Source organism: Vicugna pacos, chromosome 2, assembly GCF_048564905.1.
Source record: "Vicugna pacos chromosome 2, VicPac4, whole genome shotgun sequence".
Classification (NCBI taxonomy): domain Eukaryota; kingdom Metazoa; phylum Chordata; class Mammalia; order Artiodactyla; family Camelidae; genus Vicugna; species Vicugna pacos.
Genome location: NC_132988.1, coordinates 76,073,209 through 76,085,221, shown reverse-complemented (window position 1 = coordinate 76,085,221; position 12,013 = coordinate 76,073,209). Strand labels below are relative to the sequence as shown.

The 12,013-nt window shown below is 34.3% G+C and overlaps 1 protein-coding gene across 2 annotated transcripts in view; it reads right to left on the bottom strand.

Annotated features, from left to right (window-relative positions):
- Positions 1-946: 946 nt before the first annotated feature.
- Positions 947-12,013, bottom strand: part of CFAP299 (cilia and flagella associated protein 299) — a 493,878-nt gene continuing 482,811 nt past the window's right edge. For both annotated transcript variants that reach the window (XM_072942181.1, XM_006198219.3), the window contains exon 7: positions 947-1,183. In XM_072942181.1, the coding sequence (XP_072798282.1) occupies positions 1,088-1,183 (96 nt within the window). In that variant the 3' untranslated portion in view covers positions 947-1,087. The remainder of the gene's footprint in view (positions 1,184-12,013) is intronic.

Below are 12,013 nucleotides of genomic sequence, written 5' to 3'. Positions count from 1 at the left end.
GCTGCCCCAAGTCCCTCTCAGTGGACAGAGCACTGGAATATGTGCACATACATACATTAACATATAGTCTATATCTGTTGTATGTATTGAAAATGATGAGTTCACACCAAGACATCCAATTCTAATTTACCACCACTCTACTCACCCAGACTGGGGTCTGACACCTTGTGTCAGACCATCACCTCTTCCATGAATACCCTCTTCTCACCCTTTTGGAACTGGGGACACCCTGCTCTGGCTCTCCCATCCCCATCCCCACACTGAGCAGACTTCCACCTTGCTTGGCCCCACCTAATTGCTTAGAACTGGATTGTTTAGAAAGGGAAGAGACGACAATGGGAAGGAAAAGAGGAAGACTAAATATTAATTTTAAATAACAAATGGCCTCTGATCATCTTTTCTGCACAAAAGCCACCTGTAGGGGCACATTAGGAAACCATGTTCTTCACTCTTGTGAAGTCCTCATTTCTCTAAAATCTGATTTTCTTTAGATTCCATTTTCTTGGCTTCATGGGGTTCATATTGTCCAGGCATATAAACATAGCAAACACTTTAATGATCTTTGTACATCATCTCATGGATATTTCATGCTATATTTACTTACGTAGTGCTATTGAAAACCTTGTATTTATATTTCCTTATGCTTGTTTTCCAATTTGAGGTCTCTCATCAATGTTCAACGATTTTAGGAGATCGCACTGCCACACAGCATAAGGTCTGGCTCACTATATTTGGCAATAGTAGGACGTGGACCATTTTTGGAATATTTGGAAACATCTGGAAAACCTGAACTACAAAATAAGTTTCTATATCTCTGAAGTAGCAACAAGATTTTTTCCCATCAACTGTTGCAATCAGCTTCAGTGTTTAGTGGAAAAATTTTTAGAAAAACCTCTTATCAAATTAAGAAGCTATTTATACCATAAAAAGATCATCAAGATTATGATTTTCTTTCTAATTTCTTTATCAACTTTTATTATTCTAATTTGCCTTAGTCAGGACTTATTTGTTATCCTGATTTGCTTCTGGTTACAGGATTCATTTAAACTTAGCAAACCATTAGGGAACCATCTAACGTGGTTGGTACTTAAGTCTTTCTTCTGGAAACATGGTCAAAAATGACAGCTTGTATGTAGAGCTCTGTCTGGATAGGGGTTCTAGTAGAGTTGTCACCCGGTTGTGCCTAAAATACATAAATCATATTGTTAATCAGTCCAGGCCATGAAAATAACTAGCATTATATGAATTGTCTTCTTGCTTTAGTGTTGTAGCAAACAGAACTAAGAATGCTGTGGCCATGCAGACATGTCCCCCCCAACCCATATTCTTTTGGAGCAGAGATCATTCTAATCAGGAGCTTTGAGGCCCCAGGTTGTGACATTACTGAAAAATCTAGGATCAAAGCACTGTCCTAGGTTCATGCTTGTCTAGACTCTGCTGAACCCCATGGGTCACTGACTTTGCAGAATTCCCAGGGAAGGGCTTTGCAAACACATGTTATTGCTGGGTAATAAGTCAAAAGGAATCCTATCTAGATTTCAAGTTTGTCAAATAGAAATATCTCAAGTTTGAGATTGGTTCAGACTAGTGGAACTAACTACCTGCCCAAGGTGAGTTTCATGAAAAGCTTCTTATCAGTTTGAAAACTATTTGATCTGCTTTTTTCCCCTTTCACATTATACTCTGAAAAAAGATTCAATCCTTTTACTTATATTCAGGATAGTCTGTCATACTAATAGGCTCCTAGGGAGCTCCTATGGGAGCAAGTATTCCCTAATATTGTATCGATAAGAGAGAAGACAGATACTAAAAGGGTTAGATAATATCTGTAATTGGAAAACATTAGTCATTGGGCATTTTCCATATTTGATGACAAAAGAAACATGTTACTTGCTCTCTCATCTTCCCTTATAGGAAGTGATGACAAGAAATTTAGATCTGGGACTAGAGACAAGCTTTGATATTGCCTTTTCTCCATAGTAGTCAATTTCTTGTGCCAGAGAGAAAGAATACGTTGGACTCATCTTTCCTTAAACAGAGTTAGTAAAATTGTAAAGATCTTGAAATGAGTAAAACAAACAGAGTAGGGGGTCTTGAGTGGCTCACCCATCCACATTTTTTTCTGTTCTGGTGCTATTTTACAAATCTTTAAATTGGAGAAAACTAATAATGCAAAATATTCTTGTCTACAAAGATGCAAGTGAATTGTGCCCAGTGGCATGGAGCTGATAATTGCCCTGTATTGGGACCTGCTTTGCATCTATTTGCAAATTAATTTCAATTTTTCTTTTTCCCTATGTATGTTCTGCTCTTTGAATTCTCCTTTGAACTGCTCTGTAATATCTTACTAGTTCATGCTATAATTAATGGATTAAATAAAATCTTTGGCTCATTCATTTTATACAAGAGTTACAATTACATCCTTTTAAGAAAAACTAACTTGTAAACATTTTAGAGGTTCCACTTCCATGCCCTGTGGATTCACCTGACAGTTGAGTAGACTGTGATCCCAGTTTGTCCTCCCTCCTGGGCGACTTGAACTCTTTCTTTTCTTGGTTCCCAGAGGTAAATCTCCAGTAGCAAAATAACTTTAACTCTGCTGATTCTCTGTTTTTTTTTTACATATTTTCCTGTTAACTATTTTTGCATTTTGTTTTTGTAACTTTTACAATGGATAAATTATTCCCCATCGGTGACAGCAATGATTTGGAATTTGATTTTGCGGGTTAACCTTTGTGATCTCAGTAAATAGATTAATAGATTACCAAGATGTATTCTTTCTTAAGTGAGAGATAACAGAGAATCTGACTTGTTAGTTTTTTTCCCTTTATTTGTCTGCTTGTTTATTTTGAAGAAACTAAGAATCTCATGCCCATTAGGAAAAAGGACAACTTTTTGATATATGGACTGATAACTTTTTTGTGTTTACTTCTGGTCTGCAGCTAATGTTTAGATCTGAAGCTGTAAGCTCCTTATGTGTCTCTGTGTATATATGCTTAGAATTCAGACAGGCCTTTACGTGTTTAAGTATGAGCATATAATATTTTCCTATCTTTGGAGGGAACTACTTATACATTAGATTTAAATGTCTACTAAATTGAAACTCTGTTCTGATTGGCCTATACAGTTCTTATATAAATGAGTTCTTATGCAAGTCAAATATTTATAAAATTCCAGGAAAATGTGGAAATTGAAGTTTTGATATGTTAAACATGATATATTTAAAAAGTTAGTCTCACAGAAATGTTTTAAAAATGTAATGTCATATAATTGAAATAAATATTTGGTAAATCAGACTAGTGTAATACTTTTGGTTGAATACAAACAGCTTGTCCTCTGATTTATCAGTGTTAGGTATAACATAAGCATACATTTTATTCTACTGTACTTGGGTGTACTTGTCTTAAACTTATTGAGATATACTGATCAAATGAGCTAACATTACTCCTACACAATATTCAAGATAATGAGAAATGTAAACTTGTATTCAACAAAATTAAATCATTATTCTGATCACTTCATTTCAACAGTAATTTTATTATTTAGTATTTCAGCTTGAATATAATTCCCCAGATCTTTAGGTAACATAAAAACTTTGATGACCATTAGGTTGAATGACATAATGAATACTTATTTGATATCTAGATAGTTTCTAACTAAGATAGAATACTGAAAATTTGGTGCCTAATTATTAGGCTTAATTTTAAGTTTATATACTTTTACTTATATCCTGCGGAAAGTTTGTATCTTGGGTCATGTTAATGAATCTGTTCATTTTGTCTCTTTAAAAAGCTGTATGTGTAGCTGTAGAAAGCTGCAGCATAAACTTTTGTCTCTTAAACTGCTTTTGGAAGAGAGATAGTTCTTAGTTATCTACCTCTAGTTTTTGCTATGAAACAGAAGTTACTTTGATTAAAAAATCACAATTAATGACTAGGTGAGACCACATATAAGCAACAGGGACAGACTAATACCACTAATTGTTTTTGTGTTTCAAAGAGAAAGCAGTTTATCACATAGTGGAGGTTTTATAACAGTATTTGGTAGTAATTAAATATACATTTATATATATTTATAATCTACATATAATTTTATATGTTTATAATTTATATAATTACTATTGTATGCTGCATAATTATATATACTATATACTATAAATAACTATGTATTATATATGTGTGTATATATATTTATAAAAGTGCTTTTCAGGCTTCTGTTTTTCTTTTTTTGTTCTATCTCAGAATCCCTGTTAAATCTTGGGTCTTACGGAGGACTCCAAAGAACTTTTATGTGAATTATAATTATCAATATTTACCATATTGGAAGTGGAAATTGAGAAATTTAAAATATTAATTCATTTAACCATAGCAATGATTAATACACATTGAAAGGTTAACAGAAATAACATCTTAGTATGAATATAAAAATTATTTTGAGTTCATGGATCCCCTGAGAATTGCTCTGATACAATAAAAAAGCAAAATGAAGGACAAAATTTGGAAGTAAATTTTACTTGCCTTGGTTTATAGTACCTGAGTCTGAAAAGATGTGATGAAATCTGCTAAAATTTTAGTAACATTTGCCTTATCTTGAAAGGCTTGCTTTCTTGGCTTACTGGTTAAGTCCCTTGCTTCCCATATGAAAGGGATTTCCTTTTTTTTCTTTTTTTAAACCTTCTGTGTAATCTGTTTAGGTGCCAAATATTCTGTGTCTTACGAGAATAATTTTCTGTCCTTTGTGTTGAATTTATTACATCCTTGATTGTTTAAGAAAGAGAATAAATAAATGAAAGAGAGCAAAGAACAAAATTCCTCACTTATAAAGGGCTAAGATTTTTTACTATCATGTTACTGTAAGGTTTATTTTAAACATTTTAAATTGTTTTAAATGTTCCTTTAATTAACTAGTTAACTCAGCATTATTTTTGTAGCACCCTGATCCTATCTTATCAAGGATCCAAATATCCTCAGACAATTGTCCCCTGATTTTTCCCATTCCATAATTGGATCTTAAGTACAGAAAGAATTAAACTTTTTTGTTTTCTGCATTATCCTTATTATGAACCCATGTCAAACTATTCACATTTGAAAATTATTAGTTTTACCACTCAGCCATTTTAAGTCCCTATCACCTACAGATAGCATTGTTTCCCTCGGATGCTTCCCTGGAGTCTCTCTTACAAGTTACAGATGAGAATCTGTGTCTTCAACTAAGAATAAAAGTCTCAGAATCTTGTAGAAAAGGACTATATCAGGTACTTCAGTTATTGACAATTCAAAGACGAGCTGACATAGATTAGACAACTTTCAGATTGTACCGCGGATGGACTGAGTCAGGATTTCCAGGTCTTGTTTTAGGCTGAACAAGAAGACTGAATACGACAGCTAACCCAGGATCCAGTGGGGCAGGAATCAATTATAATAGGACTGAATGAACTAATAAGAGAAACTGATTGTGGTTATTTGTCTGGAATATTGTTGATATTCTTTTAAGGTTCTCTTTTCCAGATATATAAGAACCACCCTATCTCTTCCCTGCTAAGCAATGTGTAGCCCATAGCAACTTAGTAAAGCCTGCTTCTGTAAACTGAAGTGAAACATTTAAAAATGATAACTGATTCTCACTTTTTCCCCTAGGACTCAGAAATTTATATAGTCTCCTTACTTTCTATGCTTGTTTACTTATTTGCATAGGTTCAATAAGACTCTGCCATGTACATCATACAGTTGGACAAATTGTAAACCAGGGCCTTGCATGGACTGTCATATTTGCCAACAAGTAGGAACAGCCACTCTTCAGGGGTTAAGTGTGACTTTACTTAATACTTGCCTGCAAAGTCCTGACTTACTTCTTGGCTTAAAAAGTTCAAGAATATTATATATTATATGTAACTAACTTTAGAATACTTGGGAGACCTTGAGAAGAGAGGAATTTACCCCAATTTATAGATATTTTAGGGGAAACATGGTGGAGAGTGTTCCTTGGGCTTGGTCTCCTACCTTCAGGTCTATAAATAAAAGAGGATTTAAAAAATCCAATTTAAGGTTCCTTATGAAAACTCCCAGGCACAATTTAATTTAGCATTTGTTCAAAATTGTGCAGATTTAGAGTTTACAAAGGAAACTTAAGGTGTCCTATGTGGTAAAATAACACTTTTACTGCATCTATGTGAAAAAAAATCAGGCAACTCTAATGAGATCAGCTTTTTAAGAATAATCTTTCTTTGAAAGTATTACAATAAAAAGAGAGGAGGAGACTGTCAGGGAAAACAGTGAGAGATTTTGAAATGGGCAAAAATCAAATAGCGGCTATCTTGACTACTCACTCATCTACGTTTTCTCATCTTTGACTGACATCACAACTCTAAGTTGTAATAATCTGATAATGCACATACTTCTTGTCTGTATAAATGCAAAGCAGTTCTGTTTGATGCAAGGCAACTGATTTTTGCATTGATTTTGATAGACCAGTTTTGCTTTTATTTATAAATTCATTTCATAATCTCCTATTCCCTTTTCATGTCTCTGCTCTTTGAATCCTTGGAACCAATAGTAACATCATATGGGTCCCTTGTTAATTAATGAATTAAAAATCTCTGACACGTTCATTTTGTATCTGTATGAAAACCATGATTCTACCTTCTTTTAAAAATTACTCTTTAACAATAGATAACAAGGGTGCTAAAAACAATCTCACATACACAACAATAAGAACAACAAACAATGCAGTTAGTTGAGAAAATTCAGCACTCAGGAAACAGACTTCAAATTCACAGCACTGTAAGGAGTTGTTAAAAGACTTCCACCTGAAGTCACTACTAGGTGCCAGGAGAGGTGGGACTCTAAGCCAAATATAAAATATGAGTAAAGCAAGACAATGAGATAAGATCATTGATTATAAACTACTGAAAAATAATAACTGATGGAACAAAGTAAAAAGACTCTAACCTTACTCTATAAAATCTAATACAATATAGAGTTAAATGTATAAAGGAAACCATAAACCAACCCAAAAGAAAATATTGGCAAATATTTGTCCATTCTTAGTATGGGAATCTTTTAAAACACAGAAACAATGGAAGAAATCAGAAAAGGAAATCAATAGTTAGGACTATGTAAAAATTTAAAACTTGCATGTTAAAAAATTCTAAATGTTAAAAGATAGGTATCTAAATCATCACATGTCACTGAAAATGAGAGCCAAAGGTTTTCTACTTTTTTGTATATAGAATACTTACAATTTAATGGGAAAAAAACCCTACTAAAACTCTATAGAAATGTGTGTAGAGAGCAGTAACAATTCCTGAAGAAGAAATACAAAAACATGCATGTGAAGGAAATGTTCATCCTTAATGATAATCAAAAATAAAAATGAAAATGACTCCAATAAATTTGAATTACAAAATTAAAATTTTAAAAATATGCAAAATAAATAGAGCATAGTGAATGGGCAGTCATAAGCAGTTCAGGTATAATTAAACATTTATAATTTCTAACTGCAAACTGATTTGACAATATCTCTCTAAAACTTTCCAACGTATATATTTTTTGACTAAGCAATTTCCTTTTTAGGAGTCCACCTTAAGGAAAAAAATCGAAAGCTTGTTATAGAAAGTTGTTATTTAAACATGAGGGGAAAAACTGAAAACAACCTAAATGCCCATCAGTGGGAAATTCTTATATTAATTATGATTGCTTTATAGGATAGAATATTATTTACATTGTTTCACAGCTTGCTATTTCCACTTAATAGTGTATCTTAAACATCTATTCATACTAGCCCATCAACTTCAGTAACTACAGCTTTAACTACTTTTAAAAACTGCTGCATACTATTTCACCGTGTTGAGGTATCACAATTTATTTAGTCATTGCCCTGTCATGGATATGTAATTTCCAGTTTTTAACTACTGTAGTGAAAAGTGATATTCTTTTAGAACTTTCATTGTTTCTAAGTTGATACACCACCAAGAAGCAATGTTTATTCACTGAGCACCTATTCAGTGGCACATTAAACACACTGTCTTATTTATCATCACAATAAACTTGTGTAAAATGGTTGTTTTTACAGATTTAATAGATGAGAAAATAGAGGTAGAGAAGAGCTCCAAAGGGGTTAAATAATTGCCCATTGGGATTTCAGAATTTGCAGATACTAACTCCTATACGTAAAACAGATTTAAAAACGAGGTCTTACTGTATAGCACAGGGAACTATATTCAATACCTTGTAATAGCCGATAATTAAAAAGAATATGAAAAGGAATTTATATTTGTAGAACTGAATCACTATGCTGTACATCAGAAACTAACACAACATTGTAAATTGACTATACTTCAATAAAAAAAAATAAAAAATAGAAAAACAGAACAAAAACAAAAACAAAAGACTCACCCAAAGCTGATACGATCTATTTAACTCCAACTCATTTTACCTGTTGCCTCTCTTAAAGAGCTCTTCCCTGCCTGAGCCCTGATGGCTATTCCCCACCCTTTCCTACTTGTCCTTTAGCCCCTTTCAACTGTTTCCAGATATTTTGGAGAGTCTTTAGGTCTTCAGTTCTCAAATGGAATTCATTAAGAGACTAAGACAGATTTCTGAATATCCTAAAATATTATTATATTACTCTGCGTATGGCCCCAGGAGTGCATTTTCTTTTCTGAACAAACCATGAGACTTATCAGATTTTTAAAATAAGTTGTTTCCCGAAAGGTTAAGAATCTATTCTCTGGAGCAGCCTCATGTGCTTGTGAGGTAGTTTTCTGGGTTACCAAGTTCGGGCTGCCTTTTGTTTGTTTGTTTTATTGTGCTTTTCACTCTTGAGGTCACATCTATCACTGAGGCCACCAATGTTTCTGCTAACGATATTCCAACCAGCAATAAGCATTTAAAAGCTGTCAACATGAGATTTTTCTCTTTTGCCAATGGACTTGATCACTGTCGATACTACTGTGTTCCATGTTCCAATATATTTCAACATCCCGCAATCTGCTTTGGGATTTCAACGCCTCAGAAACCGTAAGCATCTGCTGGGGTGGTGAATGGTTAAGAAGGAGTCATGGGAGTTGACTACTTGTTCAACTGTAGTCATGCTGTCTTTGAATTAGAGATAATCCCTTAACTGTGGTCTTGCCCCTGCAATGACTCCATGTCTGACTCACGTGCTTCTGGTGCCTGCTTCTTTGTCATTAGTTATCAGGTCTTTGAAATCATGAAGGAAACAGTCATTTTGTTCTTATTTAATCCCTTCATTCAGCCAGGAAACTCACCTTCCACTCTTTCCCATACTCTTTGTCCTGATTTGTGACAAATTTTGTGAAAAACAGTGTGAACTGGAACTAAAGCTCTCTTCCTCAAATTGCTCCATTCTCATTTCTGTATTGGTCCATTTTACTTTTGGCATGTGACCGGGCTGCCCTTCTAAGAAGCTTCAAACAGCAATTTAAAATACGTATTTTTCTTTTTACCACAGATATTCAACTTGGATGGTGAAGAGTTGTCATTCACTTTTATTAGTAAGCATTGCTATACATATAATAATTTTAAATTATATATATACATATTTTTTTCTTTCCTCCTGCTTATCTTTTCTGTGCTATACCTCATATATGAGTTCAGCTATTGGACAGTTAACAACGGTGTGCTTATCTCTAGGGGTTTTTCCATAATACTGCATATAAAATTAAAATCAGTTTTCCAGGTCAAGAAGAGGGCATAGCATTTAAGTTTCAGGACTTTTAATTCATAAAAGTCAAGCTCTGTTGTATAACATTTAATGTATTCCTCAAGGCCATTGATTTTAGCAGTAGTTAGTTGAGTAAATACTTAATTTATATGTGGTAGAACTTCAGTTCAGGTAGACCAGGTGATTGCCCAGGGGAGAAAATATTTAAAAGCTTCTTAGTTTGTGGGTGTTTTAGGGCTATAATCAACCAAACATTCAGTAATCTGGGCAGCAAAACCAGAAAGTTGGCAAGACCTTAGCTTTACTTAAGAACTGTGACTGTGCCACAGTTAAAAATTAACATTTACAGGAGCCCTTTGAGGAAAATTCAGAGCCAAAAAAGTGATGCTGGTGATTCAGTAAGTGTCCCCTGCCCCATTAATTCAAGTTTGTGAGGAGCTGAGGGGACACTGTTGGAGACTTTGAAGAAATCATAGCCTCTCTTAAACCTCTTCTATTCAGTATAGGTTCTTTTTAAAAAATGTCCAATGGGAAATATACCTGGGTTCTGTAAAAAGACAGATTGTAAAACTGAGGACCTTCACTGGGAGGGTGGAGCTTCACAAGATTAAATTTGAACCATCTGCAGAAAGGATGTAGGGATTTTATGGACCTCCATTTTGAGAAGGGCAATTTCTAGCCTGGGACAGGCTCCATTTGATTCTAACACAGTGAACCGGGAGCAGCATCAGGAGACAATTAACACCTTTCCTACTAATAGTAGCAAGTGCTTGGGTGGGGGTTGCTTGGGAAGAACAGAACAGAGGAGAGGGGAGCTGTAAGCAGGTACTGCTGGAATCGTCCTCTAAATTAAGCCAGCAAACAAGCAAAAACCCCCCAAAACAGAAATATGTGTTTTCACTGGGAGAAGTTACTTTTAATTTTAAACATTGTTCATCTAGATATTCTTTTGCTCATAAAAAAAAGTAAAACTTGGTGCTTTTTTTTGGCATCTGTATTATATACAATAATGACTAAATATTTATTTTTTAAAATAATAAAATACCAATGAGCCTAACACATCACAATTGCTCTGGACACCCAGAGTCAGCAATTCAAACTTCAGCAAAAACCCCCTGGGGTTAATTCACCTACCAAGGAGAGAAAAGAACCAGAGTCAATTACTCTGGTAAAAATAGCATTAGCTCTACATATGTTTCTAGCATCTAAGATCTTAAAACATTTTAAAGTTAACCTCAAAAGTTTCCAGGATTATTTCTGGTCCTACTATTCATTTCTTGAGCAAATATTTAATATTCAGTTTATTCATTCCACAGAGGTTTACTGAGCACCTACTATGTGCTAGCACTGGAAATACAATGGTAAAACAACCAGAAAGGGTTTCTGCCCCACGTTTCAGTTTACACTTTACAAGTCTTTGTCACATATGGTTCATATGAGCGTCTGGGCAAACCTACATGAAAAGGATTCTTAACGAGGCCATGATAGCAAGAAAGGGTATTGCCACCTTCATTCTACCATGAGCCAAGGAAAAATAGCAGCGATTTATCAGCGGAAGCATCTATTGGGATCGTTGGTACTGTGGACATTACCCAGAAGTCCTTGGTATACGGTCTGTACTTCTAGTCTGCGCAGTCCCAGGAATCTGCAATTTAGACTCCTTGAAATTAAGATTGTTGGCTTAAAACTTGTTTTAGAGGAATGAACTTCGATTACTTTAGGAACATATGGTAAGGTGGAAAAACAGCTCATAACTGGGAGTTCAAGATCTGCAAATATTAACTATTATATATAAAATAGATAAAAAATTTCCTCTGTATATGCACAGGGAACTAAAATCAATATCTTGTAGTAACCTATAATGAAAAATAATATGAAAAGGAATATATATGTATTTGTATGACTGAAACATGCTGTACACTGGAAATTGACACATTGTAACTGACTAAACTTCAATTAAAAAAATCACTGTGTAAAGCAGTGTATATCAAATCCAGCTAATCTTTAAGCTTATCCAAAGAGACATTTAAAAATACAGATTCCTGGACCTTGCCACAGACTAATGTTGCAGTTTGAACCTCTAGGGGTGGAGCCTAGGGTTCTCCTGATTGGTTAGAAGAAGGGGAAATGCTTCATAGAATTGACAAAAATTGCTACTAATCAAAACATGGTAGACGAGCTGCTGACGAAGAGCTCATGTAAAAACAGTTTGCATTTCAAAGTAGCACATTTTTATGTTTGAACAATTGTCATTTTCAGACAGAGGAGACTGGATTGGGGAGCTTCTGTTTGTACAGTGAGGAGTATTGGTATGTAAAAAGAAAAGAAA